The sequence below is a fragment of the Brachyistius frenatus genome, unplaced genomic scaffold, assembly GCF_029030835.1.
Source record: "Brachyistius frenatus isolate BFR_SWC_R1_liver_20210118 unplaced genomic scaffold, ASM2903083v1 Contig_7, whole genome shotgun sequence".
Taxonomy (NCBI): Eukaryota; Metazoa; Chordata; class Actinopteri; family Embiotocidae; genus Brachyistius; species Brachyistius frenatus.
In genome coordinates, this window is record NW_027210606.1 from 8,753,423 (window position 1) to 8,775,320 (window position 21,898).

Here is a 21,898-nt window from a genome sequence, read left to right on the forward strand (position 1 = left end):
TGGGGAGATGGTGGCGAGACCAAGGCCCCCCTGGAGCTTGTCAGAGGTTGGGAGAGGACACACATACACACACACACACACACACACATATGCACATGCACAGGTGCGAATACGTATTTGTTGATGATCACACAGGGGCACAAACTCACAGTGGTAAGGTGCTGTCAAATCTGTGGCAAAGCTGCTCAGCCACTGCACTTTCATATTTACTTATTTATTGGCAGCGATGGCTACGATGACAAGGCTAGTCACTCTCAGAAAGCCTTCCAGGCCTCACGACGTCCCTTTAAGCAGTAGCGTAAAAATTTTAAGAGCCCCAGACCTGGTTTGATGATTTTGACGTGAGTTAGCATGTACTCAAGTTGTCGGGTGCATTCATGGGGCTAACTGTTCTAATGCGTTTACCCTCCTGCCTTATGAGTGTGTTTGTGTGTCTCAAAGCGAAGTGTCACTTAATAATTTAGTCTTTGGTTTCGTCCCCCTCGCCATCCATCCATCCATTCACAGCCCTTTATGTCTTGCCTCTGGGAATGTGGAGGCCATTCCTCTGCCTCTCTGGGAGTGATTGAACGAGCAGAGACAGGTGACAGAATCTGGCGTGTAAGGACAAAGTGAGAAAGACTGACTACTTGAGAAAGAGGCAGACAGCAGTGTGAATACTGTGCTATGAAAGAGACAAGAATTAAAGGATGTCAAGGAGATTTATGTGTGACTGGACGGAAACAAACAGCAGACACTTATTTTGAATCTCAACTTCAGTGTGTATGCTTCTAATTTTTGCAATACAAGTTCATTAAACATAGTGTCACATTGATTAAATCTGTCCTACATGTCTTACAGTATTAAAGCTTTAAAGTTTTAAAGCAATGCAACACATACACGCAAGATACACGCCTGCGCCTAAGACTACACACACACACACACACACACACACACACACACACACACACACACACACACACACACACACACACACACACACACACACACACACACACACACACACACACACACACACACACACACAGCCAGCCAGCTGGGTTTCTGGCCTCTGTGCATGCCAGATGTAGACAGGACATCTTTTCTCTCTCTTTCTCATCAATGTTTTCAGACTAATAGGTTCTTGTTCTCAGTGGAAACGGTTCTAAGCGAGAGCGAGAACTGGCATGCCAAACCTGTGGCTATGGTTGTAATAATCAAATAATGTAACTTGGCCACGTGTAAGAATGTGTGTTAATACACCAGAGCTTTCAACAAAGTCTCCCAACGCCAGTGGCCTCCTATATACTTTAATATGACTTGATGTTCACTTAACCCCCCCTCTTACTTGTAATTGAAACCTGATGGTGGAATAATAATCGTTTCTTCATATTTTTTTCCCCCTTCTCTCTGCATTCACTAAGCTGATTTTTGCCCAGGCTGTGGGATAGTATTCAATTACAAGAGGTTTGGAGGAGGGGAGGGCAGCGATGGGCATTACACTTAGGACCCCTTCATGGGTTCACTGGAAGAGAAGCTAAAATGACTTTTTAATGTGCCGATCGCTTGGTTGGAGCAGACGTCATGCAGAACTTTCAAAATAAAAAATAAATCACTTTTGAAGTTGCACTTCCTACTTTTCTCTTCTTGATACACACGATTGAAAAAAGATGAAGAAGAAAGACAAGAGAGAGAAGAAGGATGTGCCCTGAGTGAGAATTGAACCTAAACTTTTTTTCCTCTGAAGTGAAGTCCCGAACCAAAATTCTGTAGCTTGTTCGCTGAATGGTTTTACTACCACAGGATGATTTGTGTGACATTTATTTGGGAGTTTTTTTTGGCGAAGAGAGTCACAAGTGTTTGTGTTTGTCGTAGTGTTAGCGGTTATGTTCCTTGTCATGTGTGTGCCATAAATAAAGACTCTCCTAGCTAATGTAACCCACATGTTTTTTGTTCCCACCTCCCTCCAAGCTCAGCATTTGTTTTGGGGGAGTTTTCAGATGGTACACAGCCCTTTTGGACCACATCTCAGCTTTTGTGAAGTCATTGAATTTGTTTAATTTTTTTTTTTTACATCAAAAGCAGACGTGGACTTCCCTGTTACTCACAAAGGTTACCCAGTGATTCCCATTACTTCACTACATCCCGGCAGATGCGCAGCTGGTTACTGGTGACTTCTCTCACAACACATTTGTATACACAGTCATACCCAGACAGAAGACTGAAGACTCCCTAGTTGGATGGCTTTATTTGACTAAAGTTTATTTATATAAATTAGCTGTAATTTTGAAATGTAAGACTATTATCAGCTGATTATAAGACCCACTTTTTACCAGCACCTATGTTTGGAATAGTGTTATATAACTGTGCACAAGAAAACAAGGTGGAGATCTCACTACAGCATGAAGAAGTCCTCCTTTGTTTGTCTTATTCACAAAGAAAAGCCAATAAAATATGGTGTGTGTGTGTGTGTGTGTGTGTGTGACCACTAAAGATCTAGAGTTAAGATCTCCCTGTACAGTGTCTCTAAACAAGCATCCATTTTTCTTTTAGTGTACACTGACATTCTTTGGTTGCTTGCAGAACCTTTAAAGACACTGGGCAGATGACAAACGCTACATTACTCGCAGGCACACTGACCTTGTGGCCATGCAGATGTGACAAGCATGAGTTGGGTTTAAGGCTATAAATAAGTAATAATGCAATACTCTGCCAGAGCTGGTGTCAGTGCCCGATTCGTTCTGCACATGTGCACAATCTTTTGCGTCACTGCCTGGTCTGTTCCACGCGGGATATCTGTATTTTTTCATCACTTTAATTCTCACTTGTGATTCGAGGTCGAGTTACACCACTATTGGACAAGGTTTGCGACACCATATTACTCTAAAATGTTTAACTTTGGCCATACATATTTATCTAGTCCTTGAACATATAAATCCACTTTTTAAAAAAAAAATTAAAAGTTACCGTCTTATTTTCTGGCCTCTATGACAATTTAATCATGCTTCTCTGCTGCTGTATTTTCTGTCAGTATTTTTTCCCACCACAACAAACAGCAACCCTCAAGCAAACTCAGAATGAAGGTCATCGTAACATCCGCTCACGTTAAACTCTCTTTTATCTGGGCCTCAGAAAAGGAGAAAGAGTTTCAATGAGTGTCAAAGAGAGCAGAAAGCTAAAAGAGGTAAAGACGTATTAGTCAGGTCAAAAGGGAAAACAAATCTCTTAGGGTTATGAAACAGAGAGAGGAAGGGTAAAAACAGAATAATGAGAGATGGGGAAAGTTAGCATGGATAAGAGGAGATAAGAAAAGGGAGACACTGTAGAGGAGGACTTTGTCAAACTCTCATTGCTGGGTTCGTGGGAGATCGTGTGTGTGTGTGTGTGTGTGTGTGTGGGGGGGGTACAAAGGGGGCGCTGGCAGGGTTGCCACGGCAGCGTTCCGGATGGGCAGTCGGTCTCCTCTCAGGGGGTGGGGGGGACGTGGGGCTGTCAGGGAGCCTGGCAGGTAGAGACACAATGCCCTGTGACTGGGGGGGAGCACGGGTCAGTGAGAGAGGACAGGACTGAGGGGATGGAGTGGAGGGTGTGAGGCAGAGACCTGTCTGATGAGGTGAGGAGAGAGGAGAAAGGGAGGGAGACATGAGGGAGCGTAAATGAGGGTGGAGGAGTAGAAGAGCTCGAGATGATTAGAAGAGAATTATCCAAGTGTGAGTGTGGATGACTGCGGAGGAAAGAGAACGAAGGAAGAGGGAGCAAATTCAGAAGGAAGGGCTCAGGGTGCCCCAATTTACACATCTGTGAAATACCCTGAAACTACCCTAGTCATTAAGCAAATCATGGAACTCCTCTTCTTTCTCTCGCACAATATTCCTACACCTCTTGGGTCATATGGAACCTAAACTTTTATCTGCCACAAACTTTTCTTACCTTACTTACAGTAGAATGTACAACACAACAATCATTATATTAATTTTAGTTTCCCTGTCCTATGTGATATTTTCTGATATGGCTGTGATTTTTTTTTTAACTCCAGTTGTGGTTGGATTGGAGAGCAGTTACAAAACTCACCGCAAAAGAAGTTTACTTCTCAATTATTCCTCTTCATAGTAAAGTTGCCGTTTTAAAACTCCCAGTAATCCCATTGGACACAGTGGAGGTCAAAGTTACATTTATTTGAACTTCAGTTTAAATCAAGCTCCATGTAAAGCCCTGTTAACTATTGATAATGTGGACAAAAGAGTAGTTCTCAAAATGTTGGTGATGACAGATCAGCTTGTGGAGTCAATGAAAGTGACATGAGAAAGAAAAAGTCCAAAATGTCTTGGATGGTATCTGCTTTGATTGGTACCTACTGAAAATGTTGCCAGTAAAAGTAAATTACCGAAAGACACAAGTCTGTATTAATTAAAGGACAGATTTTTTTCCATGGGTAGGCTGTAACAATTCATTGGTTAATCAATTAACTGATTAATGGAAATTAATTGGCTTAAAATTGAAGAAATGTTTAAACTGTTTAAAGTCTGTTTAAAGAGAAAATGTCCAAAATTCATTTATTTCCATCTTATAAAATGTGACTATTAGTTTGTTTCCAAATTTTTGATTTTAGACTGTTGGATGGACAAAAGATGACTTGAAGACTTGAAAATGTCACCTTGTGATGGATTTTTCTCAAAGTAAAACATTTTTACAGACCATATCATTGATGTTGAAAATACTTGGCAGATTAATTGTTGTGTGTGTGTGTGTGTGTGTGTGTGTGTGTGTGTGTGTGTGTGTGTGTGTGTGTGTGTGTGTGTGTGTGTGTGTGTGTGTGTGTGTGTGTGCTGAAATTGGGGTGCAGAAAAGGGAAAACAGGGAGGCCGACAGGTTGCTGTAGGATGTGCTGTAGTTCGGTGAGAAGAACACAGGTCTGGCCGGCTCAGTGCCCGCAGGGCCAGAGGTGAACACGTGTGTGTGCACTGTGTGTGTGTCTGTGTGTGTGTGTTGGTGCACATAACATTGTAGTTTTGTCTCCTGACCTCGTGAGTAGTGTCTTCCTTTCTTGGAAAAATAAAACTAGCATGTGGGGTGCTTCTATGCACAACATGTGTCTTTAGGTCATGCATTGCCAAATAGGCATTAGCAGATTGTGCTCTCAGCAATTAACCTTTTGCCATTCTTTAGTACTACAAATGCAGCTGAAAACATACATAACTTATAAGACTGAAGGAAAGCGCTGCGCTGGTGTCTTTTTCCTCATGTTTTTTCACAAAGGTGCACTTATTAGTGGAGCCCAGATTGCAGTGATCAGTGACACAGGCAATCATGTGGCTCTTTCTCATTTCTCTCAGACCTTTCGGTGCCCTCATCTGCCTCTCTACGTCTTTCTCCTAATCTCTGTCTCTCCCGCTATCACAAGTGGAGGGCTGTTCCTGTTGGTGTCATATGATGTCTTGTGGCCCTGTAGTGGTAGCAGAACAGTGACAGTTCTATCCCTGTGCCATCTGATCGCCACGCCATTCCTTGTCACATGCACTCACACTACGACCATAAATCAGGTCACCGACAGTACCAGCTCTGAACCATGCGCTCCCGCTTATGTCTCTAGTGCGCTTGCACAAAGGCTGTACTCAGTTTTTTTTGGAAGTGCCACTTCCCACCAGTGTAAAAATATCATTATTATTGCTTTGATTTGTTTACTTTGAATTATTCTGTCTGGAATTGAAAGAAAATCTTAGAGCTTTTTTTGGGGGAAAGTTTGGAATGTCCAAACATCTGACAAGATGAACTCTAGATGTTGCTTTCACCTGACAACCTGAAAAGAACAGTAGCCTCCTCAGCTAACAGACACTTATCAACCTTTTTCTGTGGGTCTTTTCATTTGGTTCTGCTACACGCTATCACCATTGCTGCACAAATTATGTTGTTCCACTTGCCTCTCTCTCTGCTGCTGTCCTTGCATTTGACCTCTTTTAACAATTTGAGCTGGATTTTTCTCAGTTATGATTGTCAACACCACACAATTTAAAAAAAAAACACAAAACATAGAAAACTAACACAGCAGTGAAGCATTGTAATTATGACCAGTTGATGAACTTCACATCTGATTTGTACTCTCACTGTGCACAGAAAATGAATAGCAAGGTACTTTGCCTCTTAAGACTCAAGAGCATAGAAAGGAGAATTGGTTCTCTTGAGACTGTTCTAACAACTCAGAGCTGCTGCACCCAATTTCTGGGCTATTTGACCCATTAGATGTCAGTGTTAGGGAAACAAACAGGCAGTGCTGAGAGGTTTGATGGGTGTAATAATGTGGGCTTAGTGATGGAGTGTGCTTTGTTGCTTACAGTTAAAGGACAAAAAGAGCCAGAATATTTTAAATCTCACTTTACTCTGTGTACACTCATTTTACTCTTTTGACCTGGTATGTTCTATAGGCTCACATTTATTAATACTTGACATACAGTCCATCAAAAAAATACTTTAAATAAGGCAAATAAACTGCATGATACCAAAAGACGAAATAATTTATGAATGGCATAACATGATGAGGTGAACTGATTTTGCCTTAGAGGGGGTAAAGTTTTATCCAATGTGAAATAATGTATCTACTGTATGTTGTTTGTGTTAGCTGAAATGGTATCAGAACAAGCCCCAGGCCTGGGCCCTATTTGGGGAATGGCAGAGGTCAAGAGTGCACTTTTACTGCCTCCTGATGGCTAGAGTCTGATCATATGATGACCCAAAGGAGGATAGCACTGTCCTATATTATATTTATATATTATATATATAAATATAATATTGGATATGTAATATTGGATAATATATATATATATATATATATTATCCAATATTCCATATTCCATATTTACTCAAGGCTATACATTGTCAAGAAAAGAACTGACAACAATAGGAATGAAACAATGAAGAAAGTTAGGTTAACAAAAATATAAAGGATTTTTCTAATGCTCTCAAAAACAATGTGCAAAACAAAATCCAATTTTATTTGATCCAATAAATTAATAATTTTATCTAGGAATTTTATTTTGAGTAAAGATATCTATGGACACCTGCTTGCATACGAGCACTGCTGGCACTGGGATCACCAATGGTTTCTCAAATGATTGCATTCTCAAAAGGCAGATTAAGTCCCACTGGGATTCCACATGCATGTGCCACATGTATGGTGTTTGTTTTGATGAGTGAAAAAAAATGATCTTGTGTTGAAGCTGCAAGTTCCTGGGTCATGCTGATGTATCTTTTTTTTTAAATATATTTTTGCCCTCTCTAAAGAAATGTGTTAATTAAATCAGCCAGAACTAAAGAAATTGATAGTGACTACAATTTAAAATCACTTTGCATTTTCTAATCTCTACAAAGATATAAACTAAAATCTTTTTTTTTTTTTTATGTGGAATTACTCGTGAGGGAGGTTTGAACCTCTGACATTACTTCATTTTTGGGTAGAGTTTTACCCGTTTGTAAATGTAAGCTTTGTTCTTTGGTTGCTTGTCTTGACAATCAATTTTGGACTGCTCAGATTGTAGAATTGTACCCCAGACGAAGGGCGTGAGTCACTGGGGAAAAGGGATGCTATGGCAGAGCTTTAACCTCATGCACACACTTGTATTGATCCATACAAGCCTCAATGGCTGTTGCTACAGAGCAGGCTGTACTCATCGCACCGTGCTCCCCCTGTCACCAGTCAGTGGCAGCTATAAGGAGGAACACAGCACAACACACACCACACACCCATCAGCCTGTGGGCTAACACATTGCCACCAACCCTGCCCTCTGCTCCTGCCTCACCCAAACACCCTCACTCCCCATCCTCACCCCCCCCCCCTTTGTGCTCTGCCTCTTTCTCTACCTCACTTTTCCTCTAATGAGTTGCAACACTGATAACGAGCCTGATGATCTTCCATTGATTTGGCTATCACTTGCTTGTCTGGTAATTGATCCGTAGCTGAGCCTCTAGTTAATTATATGGGCTTCGACATGGACCCCTGCCCCGGGGGGAATTCTCAAGTCCTGCACAATAATAGTTTTAATAAAGGAGCCCGAGGATCTCCACTATCCCTTTTCTACCCTATCCTGCTTCTACAGATTTTTCATCTTTCTATTTCCTCATCCTTCCCCGTCTCCCTTCCAAATTTCTTCATCTTTGTATTTGTACTTCTATGTCTTTTTTTTTTTTTTTTTTTTTTTAAATGTCCGCTGTCATCATGGCCATTACTATCAGCAGAGGCAAGAGGGAAGGAAAAGGAAAAAAGGGAGAAAACTGTGAAGGAAGAGTGAGCAATATTGGCAGAGTCCACTCCTCCCTCCCACAAATAACAGCCATTAACCAGCCAGGTCAGAAGCTGAGCCACCAGCTTGACTTGAAACACTGAGTGCCACTCGAAAAACCCACAGACTAGCACATTTACAGACGAGAGGGAGGGAGAGAGCGGCGGAGAGGAAGAGGAAAAAAAAATCTGGAAAGCAAAAAGGAACCTTGGCGGCTAAATTGTCACTTAATATAATTAGCCTAAGCCTCATGCATTACCTTTTCAATAAGTTGTTAAGAGCAGAGCTGGTAGTACATGGGCAAGAGGTGACACATTATGCCTTTTACGACAATGCTGCTTGTGGCTTCTGACAAGGCACAGGCCACTATGCAAAAGATGAATGAAGAAAAGAAAAGGGAAGGAAAGGGAAGGGGGTGCAATAAAGAAAGGCTGAGCAAGGTAAAGAGATGTAGAAGTGGAGGAAGAATCACAAGAGACAAAAGCACAGGATAAAGATGTTGGCAGGGAGGGAGGTAGGAGTGAAGATGTAAATTGAGCTTGAGACAAAAGACACAATTGCACATTTTCAAAGTGGGAAGACACACACTGTACACTCCTCTTTCTGCCAGCAGATATCCCTTGTACAGAGCAGTAACGACCAGTGTGATAATCTCAGCAAAGGTTAACAGGGTATTGCCATTAGTACATGGTACAAAAGGCTTTTAACAGACAACCAAGCAGCTGTCTGCAGCAATTTACCACCGAATTTGAAGTGACTTTATATATCAGAGGCCATTTAATGTAGCCGAGGAGAGAAGTTCTCTCTCTGTCTCTTTCTCTTTTGTTCCTCGGCGGTGGGAAGATCACTGTGACATCTCCCTCTCGCTGTGGACGGAGGCACCTGGTCTGTCATTTTTCTAATGATAGTGGGGTGAAAAGACGGGGTGGAGAAGACAAGATGGGCGATTTAAAGTAAAAAGGAAAGGAGGAGAAGGAACAAGAAGTGTGGGGGGTGGCTTCATTGTTTGAGATGTGTCCTATGCTGTGTCAAAGGAAGCATAGATCTCCATCCTCTCTCTCTCCCTTTTTTTTTTTTTTTTTTTTTTATCCTCCTGTGTGTCTTTTTCTCCGTGTCTGCCTCCCTTTACTCCTCCATCCCTCATTTTATTCCCTTACCTTTGCTGCTGTGGGGACCAATTTGGCTAAAATGGAACCTCTTCCTCATTTTTTTCTTAATTAAAATCTGAGAGCCTCAGCGGAGGAGGAGAGGGGAGAGGAGGTGCCTGTGTGTGTGTGTGTGTGTGTGTGTGTGTGTGTGTGTGTGTGTGTGTGTGTGTGTGTGTGTGTGTGTGTGTGTGTGTGTGTGTGTGTGTGTGTGTGTGTGTGCTCATGTGCGTGCTGGTGGCAGATTGCTTTGCGTTCCATTAGTCTTTCATTAGAGTGGGTGAGAATCAAACAAAGGCACCAGAGTTTTTAGAGACATAACAAGTCTATTGATATTTTGTTTTTGTTTTTGTGACTTTCTTTTTTATTAATTGTCCAAACAAATCACAACGATATTGATCAGCTGTGATTAAAGAACCTTTTTGTGGAATAAAAACCTGCATTTTTATTTTTTAAACAAAGAAACATGTGCAAAAACGATGTTAGTTTTTTTAAATTTTTTTTTTTTTATTGAAGGTCAGTAACTGAGCTCCTTTGCTAAGCAGCGTGCTTATGTTTGCATGTGAGTGTGTGTGTGTGTGTGTGTGTGTGTGGCAGGACAGTCCCACAAGAGAACTAAGTTGCTCTGAGACGTGCCGGGCCGCTTACAGCGGCAAATGGTAATAAGGCAGGGGGACAAATACTCCCCTCCTCTTTCTCCTGCTCCGCGATGGCGCTTGCCCCCACCTTCCTGCCCCTAGCAGAGGAGGTGTGTGTGTGTGTGTGTGTGTGTGTGTGTGTGTGTGTGTGTGTGTGTGTGTGTGTGTGTGTGTGTGTGTGTGTGTGTGTGTGTGTTTGTGGAGAAGTGTGCAGCGCGATGTCATTGAGCATCTCAGAGTGGAACGGCACAGTTGACTCAGTTGAGCCTGCATTGGCTCCCTCTCTCTCTCGCACACACACACACACACACACACACACACACACACACACACACACACACACACACACACACACACACACACACACACACACACACACACACACACACACACACACACACACACACACAGTGAGCCACCGTCTCTCTCACTCACTCGCTCGCTCTCGCATGCTCTCGCTCACACACGCTCGGGGTTCAGTTCCTTCGTGGCTGCGGCGGAGTACAGAGGAGTCAGAGAGAGAGAGAGAGAGAGAGAGAGAGAGAAGCAAGGGGAGAGGCAAAGAGAGAGGACAGGCGGCGGCACGGACGTCGAGAGAGGGACACAATCACAGAGAGAGGAAGAGAGAGAGAGAGAGAGAGAGAGAAAAGGAGAGAGAGAGTGGAGCGGGAGGCAAGGAGAGCTGGATAGCTGGTGGCTCACTCCCACACCTCATCTTCACTTTGCTGGGACAGGCACAGAATTGATGGTAAGAGACATTCGTGCGTTGTAGTGGCTCAACTGTTTACTTTTTTTTTTTTGTAGGTTTTTATGGGACTTTTCTAAATTGGACTTTAACATTTTTTCGGGGGGTTGTTTGATAATTTTTTTTTTTTTTTTTTTTTTTTTGGTGTTAAACTGTAGTTTTACGTTTCACATTTACTTTTACATCTGCTGTACAATCTAGTGTGATTTTGACTTTTTAAATTTGATGTTTACAGGAAACAATATTAATCCAAAAAAAGTATCGCCCTGTGTGCAATGTGTTGAGTGGGCAGATGGCACTTGCCAGGTTGTTTAACTTTTTCTTTCCTACTTTTTTAAATAGGTCATGTGTGTGAATGTGCATGCATGCAGGTAAACGTAAATATGTTCCACTGTGTGTGTGTTTGCATGTAAGTGTGTTTGTGTTGAGTCCACATCCAAGTACAAAAATGACTGACAGATGGATTACAGCAAAAACTGAGGCCACGGACAACAACATGCACCCTCCTCACTAATTCCCATGACCCCCCTCTTTTTTGTTTTACTCCATTCTTGCTCACCTTCTCATCAGCCCCCCTTTCTCACCTCCATCCTTCTCCCCATCCCTCCTCACTTCAAGTGCTCCGCTCATCTTCCCCCTGTCCAAGACGAGGCCCCCGAGGAAATTCACCACAAGCCCTCTTTTCTCTCTCTTCACGAGAATTAACTCCACGCTCACACTGCTCTGCCACCAGAGCTGCCAAGAAACCTCTCATACACACACACACACACACACACACACACACACACACACACACACACACACACACACACACACACACACACACACACACACACACACACACACACACACACACACACTCCCTCATCTCCCCTCTCCCTGTGATCCTCCTCGAAAAGCAGGACCCACGCAAGACGAAAAAAAAAAGGCAACACGACCCCAAAAGAACCCACCTTCACTGACTTCTTTTTCTTCTCTCCTCCTTCACACTCCCACATCCCTCCTACCCTCCCTCTCTGTCTCTCCCTCTCTCTGTCTAAGTCCAAGGAGGCAGAGTTGGATGTGAGAGGCAGTGAGTGTGACACAGTCCCACCAGAGCCCAGCAGAGACCCAGAGCCGCCCAGGCCACCTCCAGCTAAGGCTAACGGACCCACCGGCACAGCTGGCGTTTGCACGAGCATCACCTCCAGTAGTCACAGTAGCAGCAGCAGCAGCAGCAGCAGCAGCAGAAGAAGAAGAAGAAGTGGTCTGGGTGGCATTAGCATCGTTAGCAGCAGCGCTGAGGGAGCAGGCGAAAGCTCCATGCAGTTCAGCACCAGACCGCCTAGTGCTGAGCAGCCGGGCTTCATGGGGACATGGCAGCAGCAGAGCACTGACAGCAACCTCCTCTACAGAATGTCCCAGCAGGTACGTCAGCTCAGCCTCACCCGCTCATGTATTGCCCTCCATCTCTGCCTGCACTGTCTCCTTCTCTGTCCACATTTCCATTTGTAATGGACAAACTTTTATTTTTCTTCTCTTCGTGTGTGTTGACATGTTTTCTACCATAATGTTGACCACCTCTTGCTCTTAGGAGAGTGTTCTTGTGTTTGTATGTGTGTCAGTGGGTGTGTGTCACTTGGGGACAATAGGGTTGATTGTTGGCGGTGTTTTGTTTGTGATATTTCAAATTGAGGATCATCATTTGCAATATCATTTTTGTAACTTCTCCCTCCCTTTAGAATATATCAGATTTAATATCTTTATGATGTTCTTTTACACACCATGCTTGAAAGTATTCCCATTCATGTCTCTGTGTATGTTCCTTTTATTTTACTATGTCCATGCATGAGTCATTTTCTTTTGTATGAAAAATCCCAAATCCGCGTATTGTTTTTTTTTTTTTTTTTGTAAAACATATTTTTACAAAAAAAAATTAAAAAAAATGGACAATATCACGTAATTCATTTGATGGCTTACCCCTTGTCCCGATTCGTTAGATACATGCTCAAGTCTCCGTAATTGGTCTAGCAGCGGTGTGGAGTTTAAAAGCAAGCAATAGCCGTGTTTTGGTAACCTCAGTGCCGATAAAGACTCGGGTAGGGGCACCCCTCTGGGACCGGCTAATTGACTTCATGTGGCCGAGGCAGGAAGCCCCTTCCACGGCTACAGAACAGCAGAGGTGCCGCGAGTGAACACAGGCTCGGCTGGGAAAGTAATGATGATAACGGGTTGTCTGCACCGGCTGAGGAAAGTCCACATTTCCTCCCGACATTTCTCTCCTGTTATCGCAGGTGTTCGCCCTTAATCTGTAGCTGTTGTTTAGTTGTTTTTTTTTTTTTTCAGGTAGCCTCCATGAGTTAGAAGAAGAGAGTTATTTTACAGGGATTAAGTTGTTCGTTGGATAAATATCAGGTACGGAGAGGGAAGAGGAATGAGAGTCCAGTTAAGTATGCGCATGTGTTTGTGTGTGTGTGTGTGTGAGAGAGAGAGAGAGAGAGAGAGAGAGAGAGAGTGTGTGTGTGTGTGTGTGTGTGTGTGTGTGTGTGTGTGTGTGTGTGTGTGTGTGTGTGTGTGTGTCCGTTAGCGCGCACGTGTGTGAGGGGGAGACGGTAAAGATAGAGGATGGTTGTTATGTTGCAGTTAATCATAGCGGGACCTGCAGCTTCTCCGTACCATGCACATGCTGTTACGCACTCGGACCACAGCGGCTCTTGCGCAATAGCCTCGCCGCGGCTCTGTGTTGTAAATGATGAGAAACTTATTCTGTCACCTTGACGGTACTTACAGCCCGTTCTGTTTTTTGTTTTTTTCAACCTCAGAGGTCTAATTGTGAAGGTGAAACTGACGTGTTGAGACCAAATCACATCCCGGATTAACTTTGGGGAGTAGCAGCGTTGCCGAAACTGTTTTAGGTTTCTTGTAATAAAAAAACAAAACGTTTTTTAATTTTCACTCGGCCTGATTTTACAATTTTTTTTTTAATTTGAGACCGAAATCAATCACCACTTTGTATCCTCACACTTTTCATACACATCATGCTGCGCTATTTTTGAATTTTTCTTTCCTGAATTTTTCGTAAAGAAACCATCCTTCGAACTATTGATACATACATTATAATCGATGGGTGGGTTGCAGAGGCCAGCGAGGGTCTTCTCTCCTCCTCTCCCGGTATGAGCAGGTGGATGGGCCCCTGCGCTCAGCATCTGCTGGGACCCCACGTTTGCATCCCCAATCCTTTTTACAAATGCGCACCGTTGTTTCAATATAATCAGCTGTGGGACTCGCTGTTATTTATCCTTCCTCGCACCACTTAGAAGACATCTTCCCATGTTTAGTAGGCATGACATAAATTCTCCGAAGGAAGCCTGTTCCTTGACAGACTCGCCTTATTGGAATCTAACCGATAATGACTTTGTGTTTGCCGAGGCTGGCGCACCCTGGGGTGTTGCAGAGAAATGCGTTATGGGCTTGTGTTTCAAAATCTTCCCTCTCTCCCGTAAAGACAAACCAGGTGACACGAGAGATGCAGTGTTTTATCGTGGTTAGGCCAAATTATATCTCCATCTGATCAATAGATGGAGACGCAAAAGAGCTGTGCGCAGTGCGTTCAGGACAGATGCGGCTGTGGTGAGGTGCAGAGCATCACCAAGCCCCAAACATTTAGGCAACACTTTTTACATTTACATTCTGAATCCCTCATACGAGGAAGACTTAAGAAATGAGAGAATATTACTTTAACACGAAGGCACCTGCCTTTTCTGACTTTAAATTCACACATTAAATTAAGAAGCTATGGTTTACAGCAGGTGTCTGATCATCACGGTGCAGGAACATCAGTGGTCGACGGAAGCATAGCCAGTAAAGCAACGATTTTGATGATCTAATTATGAATCAGTAGGTCTGATATTAATTTTTTTTTTTTTTTTTTTTTTTTGCCATCACGTGTTTTTACAGCGCAATCAAACCATTAAAAGCAGCACGTGCCTCCTACAACGTAAAAAAAAATTACTTGAACAAAATAGGGGTCAATTTTAACACGATTGTTACCATTAAATGTATTCATGTCTATCTAATTGGCTGTTGTATTTAAAAAAAAAATTATATTTCGGCTGTAATTAATAAATTAATTTCTTTTCATATTTACTTAATGTTTTGGCCATTTTCTTTTAAAATATTTGGCTAGAGGTGATGCTGCTGAAAATTTAAGAAATAGATGAAAAATGAAAAATAATCATATCATTTTTCTCATGTTTTATTAAGTTTGGAGCGTTGGGAATGCATATATTGATAACTCATCTACATGCACTATTTTTTTTAATTTTTTTTTATTGTTGCGTATTTCTCTAAACTAACGAAACGAACAACACTTGAGATTGAGGCATTCCTGTGGGCGAATAATTTACACCTTTCATAAAAGGCCTTAGTGGGATTTTAAGAAACTTTTTTTTTCCAGGCCACATAGCAGGAGATTCACAACCTCCATAATCCACGCAAGAGTCAACAGGAAAGGGCGTAAACAGCATGCAATTTAAATGAAATCAATGAAATGGATTCGATAAATACCACCTATTTTCTGGGCTTCCTAATGTTCAGAAATCGGTGCACATTTTACAAAACACTGCAAGAGGGAACTTTTATAATTGCTTTTATGGAGGGAAAATACAAACATTAGTTGGGAGTGTAATTATTTCCCAGGCATTACGGAGTGATAATATTTGGAGCCTTAATTGACCCGCTGCTCTACATGCGTGGCTATGAATATCGACCCTTCGCAAGTTAAAAACTCCGGAGTTAAGTGATACTACGAGCCTAATTGGCTCATCAGGGATATTTCCTCCACAATACAGCAGCCGGAGGCCGCGTCTTTTTTTTTTTTATTTTCTCCTCCGCTTCAACTCGGAGGAACGTGGGAACAACTCGAGGATTAGAACAGCTCGTAAAAATGGGCCAATTCACCTCCACCTGAGGATCTGACGCTGCCACCCATGCAGGCTCAGTGCAGAGCTCCGAGGGAAAACAACAAAAAAAAGAAATCAGTGAATATTTTCAATCTAAGACTTTCTCTAAAATAGCCTCTTCCTTTTGTTTTTGCAAGGGTGCTGTAACGCGGCTTCCTTTGAACTGCGACAGGTCGACTATGGGCCGAGACCTGGAAGAGGTACAGTGGCATTACAGCTTGCCTCACTTCTGTCTGCTCTCAGTAGCCTACTGCCTGCTTCATCTCACACGGAGACTGCTATCGACATATGAATACAGCAGGGCTTTACAATGTAGAAATATTAATTACAAATGTAGGAAGCTGCAAAAACAACGGCAATAATAGTCGAATCAATATTATTCATAGTAGCAAGCATAATTTACATTCTTTACATTTTAAATAATTTTTGCCACTGTGAATTTTCTTTGCAATCAAATATTCACTCTCATGCCTGCAGCAATTTCCTTTAAATTTCTCATGTTATATATTTGCAATTTTAAGAAAAAAATATTTAATTAAAAGGCAGTAATAGATCAAAATAATAAATTTAGATTTGTTGATAAGTAATGGTATTTTTCCTTTCTAAAAACAACAACAAAAAAAGTAAGTAAGCATGCCATGGTTGGTTTTTAATGCCTGTTTTTAATATAATATCAAATTGTTAAAACCTAACTGGCATTTTGCCAACGATCACATATTGTCTCTATCATATCATTTCTTCACTTTAAATAAGAATGACTAATTTGAGTCTCTATTTCATCAGTTTAAATCTCCCTTTCTTTTTATCCTGTTTTAATTTCTGGTGTCGTATTTAAACTTTTTTTGTTTGCGATCAATCTGACAATCAGATGCTTCTCTTGTTCCATATATTTCGTTAATGCACTGAGCAGTCTGTTCAGCCTTGTCTGTATATATTAAAGCGTTGAAAGTGAGCGCTGTTCTAGCTCTTAGGGCATGATGACAGACATATTTGTGGAATAACATGCTCTGCTTTGTTTTGTCTGAGCGAAGAAATGGGGCAGATATTATCCTCTTCCATGTAGATCACAGCACACGCTAATCTGCCTATTAACACACTGATAGACTTATAGCGGTGTGTGTGTGTGTGTGTGTGTTTTGTTTTACACAGTGGGGTACAGGCGTGTTGCATATGTGGTGCATATGCATTGCTTCTTACCATTGTGGGTCTGGGAAGCAGTGATTTGATGCATATGTGTAGAATTATCCACAGTCGGTGAATGTGTGTGCATGTGTGTGGTTGCACTCAACTGTTATTATTTCCATGTCTGTCTTTGATGGGTCGTTGCACACAGAGCATATGGATGTCTATACGTACATGTATCTGGTGTCAACTGTGTGTTCACCTGTGTTCTGACACTGAAGTTTATGTGTGTGAAAACGTTTGTGTCTGTGCTTTTGACATTTTTTTTTTCTGAGTGGGTGGCTAAACACTCATATGCCAGTTGTGTGTGTGTGTGTGTGTGTGTGTGTGTGTGTGTGTGTGTGTGTGTGTGTGTGTGTGTGTGTGTGTGTGTGTGTGTGTGTGTGTGTGTGTGAGAGAGTGAGACTCTCTCTCTCTCTCTCTCTCTCTCTCTCTCTTTCGAGTTTTGCGTGTGTGTTTCTGTGTGCTGGCTCTGGCTCCATGTGTGTGCGGGTGCGAGGTGAAGTGTCTCTTGGCTGGCCCTGGCTGGAGAGCTGGAGGAGAGCAGAGGTGAAAGAGGAGATTTGCAGAAAAGACACGCACCACTTCCCCCATTACTATTTTTTCTTTTTCTCCTTCTACTTCTACGGCTCTGTCTTTCACTGCTTCCTCTTCTTCTCTGGCGTTACATTTTGGTCCTGTTCCTCTTCCTATCCCCCCCTCGCCCTTTATGTTCTGTCTCCTCTTCTCAACTGTCTTTCTTACTCTGTCTTCCCCACCAATCCTCAAATGCTAAATCAGATCGTTTTATGTAGCTACTGTCTTCATAGAAAAGGCTCTGGAGATTGAATCTGTGTAACGGGAAAACTTTGGGGCGTTGCACGTGTTCAGTGCGTTCAGAGGATTAATACTTATAATAAGACACGAGGACAAGTGTCAGAAGGAGCACAATGTTTCCTCAATCAGGGGAAGTGACTAGGCGTGCCTCCCTATCAGTGTTTGGTCTGGGACCTGATTGGAAAAGGTTTTAAGTTTCACAAGAACAGATCCCACTGATAGTGCCTTTCCCTAACTGTAAAGTTGTGGTCAGCTCTTATACTGTCTAATGCAATTATTCCAATGCAACAGGCCCATTAAAAAGGTCCAGATAACACGAGCAGCACCGAGAAAGGCCACTGTGGCACTCAGACAGCAGCCATCTCTCAGGATGATGTGAGTGTTTTCCTGAAGGCAGCATTATTTCTGCAGGAGAGAAATGTGAGAGTAAGACTGAGTGGGAAGGCGGCTACAGCTTGTATATTTACTGTATGTGTGCTCTATTAAGAGCACATCTAGTTTGACGAAGTGGGAGGATGTACAAGGTCCCATTCATGCTGTGGTCCCCACTATATTTACCCAAGCACCAACCAGGGAGATATGACGTCCGCAACATTTTTACTTTAAACTTGTTTCAACTGGCTTTTTAAAATAGTTTTTTTCAATAATTGCATCACCGAACATGCCCTGTCATCTTTTAGAAATCTAAAGTTACATTAATACAATTTGTTGCCCTGTTATGATAGTTAATAAATATTTTTTCTGTTTTACGTTCTGTGGATGTTTACGAGGACAAAATCAATAGCTATGTATTTAATTCCATCATTTTCCTCTGCTTTTGTCAGGCTGTTGAGGAAATCTGTCAATACGACTCCTCATGCAGACATATTTCCTCTCCTTTCTTTGACTCACCATCTAATAGGCTTTCAAGAAATTACAATTTTGTAATTCATCTTTGTAGTGTATGCGTTAGTTCTCCCCCCCAAAAAAGAATTATGTATGTGAATATATATATATTTATATTTATATTTATATTTATATTTATATTTATATGTATTGCCCTGATCTGTGTCTCGGGTCATGCAGCAACCTCTTGTAGCCGTGCAATAATACCCTGCAGGACCAGCGTTATGGGTAAGCACTGACCTCGGCTCCGTGTGCTAGACCCGGGGCAAACAGCGATCAATAAGCATCATGTGAGCATCACTCACGAGCTCCATGTCAGCTGTTTCCTGTTTGTCCTGAGGAGACGGCCGCTTCGCCGCCATGGTGAATACCCGAATAATGTGGAGGATACAGATCAGTGTAGAGATGCTATCACGGAAGTCAAAAAGCATCTGTTTATCATATGGCAGGGAACTGTGCATTTCATATGTATGTGTGTGTGTGTGTGTGTGTGTGTGTGTGTGTGTGTGTGCGCGCGCGCGCTGTGTGATTTGAGGAACGATAGAAATGCAGAGCCATCTGCTCTCCCGTTATCAGAGGCCTGAGTGATGAAATGTACTGGAGCTGAGTCTTTCCCAAGGACCTCTTTTACTTCTGTGTGGGCATGTGAAATACAGTTTTTATTTCCTTTTGTTGTTCTTTATTTATTGCAAGTTGCTTCTGACAAAACAATCAATAAAATACCGGTAATGTGAATAGAAAATGTCGACACGTAACACTGAGGAGATTCATGTGATATTTCAGGCCGTTTTGTTGGGTGACCAAAATATTTATGTGGGTTTGATTTGTTTTAAATAAATCAGTGTGGCAATTGAAAATGTGAACTAAACTCAGTCATCTGTGTGGCATGTGATCCTCACTGCACTGGGAAAACAAGAATATAAACATTATAAAATACTATTAATTTTTATTGCAAATTTAATTGATATGGTTCTGTTTCATCATAAACATCTATAATTTTACTTTTAAGTGTTTTACTTTCGCTTTTTCTCCTTCTCTTCTCGTGCTGATGTCAGTTTAAGTGCCACTCTTCTCGCTCTGTTTTTCCTTCTTTCATTTTCTACACTTCTTTCAAAACGTGGCTGTTAGCTGTTTGTCTTTGGCCAGTTTTCCTGCAGTGGGGAGAAGTCGCCGGTGTGAAGAGGAAGTGTGTGTTTGAAGGGCCAGTCGCTCAGGATGTCACCACCCCGCCACGGGCTAATGAGGGGGACATAAGCACAGGGCCAGGGGCAGCAACACGCACACACACACACGCACGCACGCACGCACGCACGCGCACGCGCACACCACACGCGCGCGCGCACACACACACACACACACACACACACACACACACACACACACACACACACACACACACACACACACACACACACACACACACACACACACACACACACACACACACGGCAGGAATGCAGCAGCTGTCACCAAGGTCCAGTCAGTTATGAAAGAGCTGAAGTGTAGTTGTGTCTCGCGTATATATATAAAAATAAAAATAAATATATAAAAATATATATGTGTGTGTGTGTTTGTGTGACTGTGACGGTGAAGTGGCAGTATCAGGGGTCATGGGGTTGTTGAGAGCTGGGAGGGGCCAGTGTTGGCTTCGGTGACCCAGGCCACCAGCTGAGTGGATGATCACACATAATTGACTTAACTGAGACAAAAAAGAGAGGAGGAAACATATATACTTTCCAGTGGCTCGAGGTATTTTAAGACGGGAGCATATGGCAGAGACATTGTTGTGAGAAGCTGTTCTTTCCCGTTCTGTATTCAGAGGAAGGTGACATTAGGTATGACCTGTGCTAAGTGACAGGAACTTGGGCATACTTTCACTGTGGCTTCTCCCTTTTCCTGTTATTCCTCAACTCCTGTTATTTTGTTTTCCTTGGAGCCGCGCCAGCACAGCGGGCAAATCGACAGCCTACTATTTTTACATCCGTCTTTAAGGACCCCTGTCTGCTTGCTCTGCCTGCCAATTTGCCCCATCAGCAGTGGCAATGAAGAAGAGCTCTCAAGGCACAGAGCCTTTCATTTTTATGTTGGCGATGAGGCTAATGCTGTCACTGTTATTTGAAAAAGCACTCAGAGTGAATTGCTATTATTATTGTTAAAACCATCATCATCATCATCATCAGGCTTATTTATGGTTATGGATAATGATGGTAATTTTGTTCGGGGCTTGCAGTTGACTTTGTCTCTTTCTCCTGCTAATACGACATGTACTGCTGTGAGTGTTTGTTTGTACTGTATATTTCAGATGTGCTGGCAAATTACCAAAGTTGTTGTTCAAAGAAAATGGTTTTCCAGCAGGTAACACAGTCTTCGTCTCCACAGTTCACATACGAGGTGAGGAGAATTCAGGTGCACTCGGGCAAGAATGAATATGTTTCATCTCTTAATGCATACATTGAACTCTGTGTCTGTGTAAAGGGAGGGCGAGGGAGGCTTTTTCCCACTATTTTCAGTTCCGTTTCTTTCTCGCTCCCATGTTTTATTCTCCGTCTATCTCTCCGCTCTGTTCTGTTCTGTCTCCAGTTTACCATGGAGATTTGATTGCAAGAGGCCCAGGGAGGATTATTAGGGAGGTTCTGGAGAAGGGAGGCTAGTGGTACAGGCTGTGGTAGGCTTGTAGCCAATATACACACACTTACACATACTCAGTCCTACAAGCATAGATACTTTTTGGACACACTTTTGTCTTTTCCTTATGCAGATTATGTAAATTGCTTCTTAACAATGCTGCCATTTTAACCCTCTCAACTCAAGTCTAAACCCATTAGCTACTTTTTGTTGCGAGCAAAGTGTTAAAGCAACATGTGTAAGCGTTTGTTTGTGCTCTCTGCTGACTTTGTAAAGATGTTTGCGCTGTTGGATTAATAACATTTAATGGCCACTGTTAAAATGCAGCTGCCTTGGCATCCCACAGCTCATGTTTTTCTGGCAAGCTGAGACTCTGGGTGGCTTTTGTTTTTGTGAGGATGTGTTGTATGTGTGTAAGTGTGTGTACGCAGTGCAATGAAATACCCCTGTGTGTGTGTGTGTGTGTGTGTGTGTGTGTGTGTGTGTGTGTGTGTGTGTGTGTGTGTGTGTGTGTGTGGTGGGGGAGGGGGGACTAAATGGGAGGGGCATTGTGCATTGTCACTGAGCATACCTGTTCATTTAGATGTGACACACGCACACACACACACGCACACACACACACACACACACACACACACACACACACACACACACACACACACACACACACAC

At 42.5% G+C, this 21,898-nt stretch overlaps 1 protein-coding gene across 2 annotated transcripts in view; it reads left to right on the forward strand.

Annotated features, from left to right (window-relative positions):
- Positions 1–10,534: 10,534 nt before the first annotated feature.
- bnc2 (basonuclin zinc finger protein 2) overlaps positions 10,535–21,898 on the forward strand; it is a 96,675-nt gene continuing 85,311 nt past the window's right edge. Inside the window, exons 1-3 of one of the 2 annotated variants that reach the window (XM_069689340.1) lie at positions 10,535–10,781; positions 11,820–12,185; positions 15,856–15,918. In XM_069689340.1, the coding sequence (XP_069545441.1) occupies positions 10,779–10,781; positions 11,820–12,185; positions 15,856–15,918 (432 nt within the window). In that variant the 5' untranslated portion in view covers positions 10,535–10,778. The remainder of the gene's footprint in view (positions 10,782–11,819; positions 12,186–15,855; positions 15,919–21,898) is intronic. The other variant, XM_069689341.1, reaches the window with a different exon arrangement.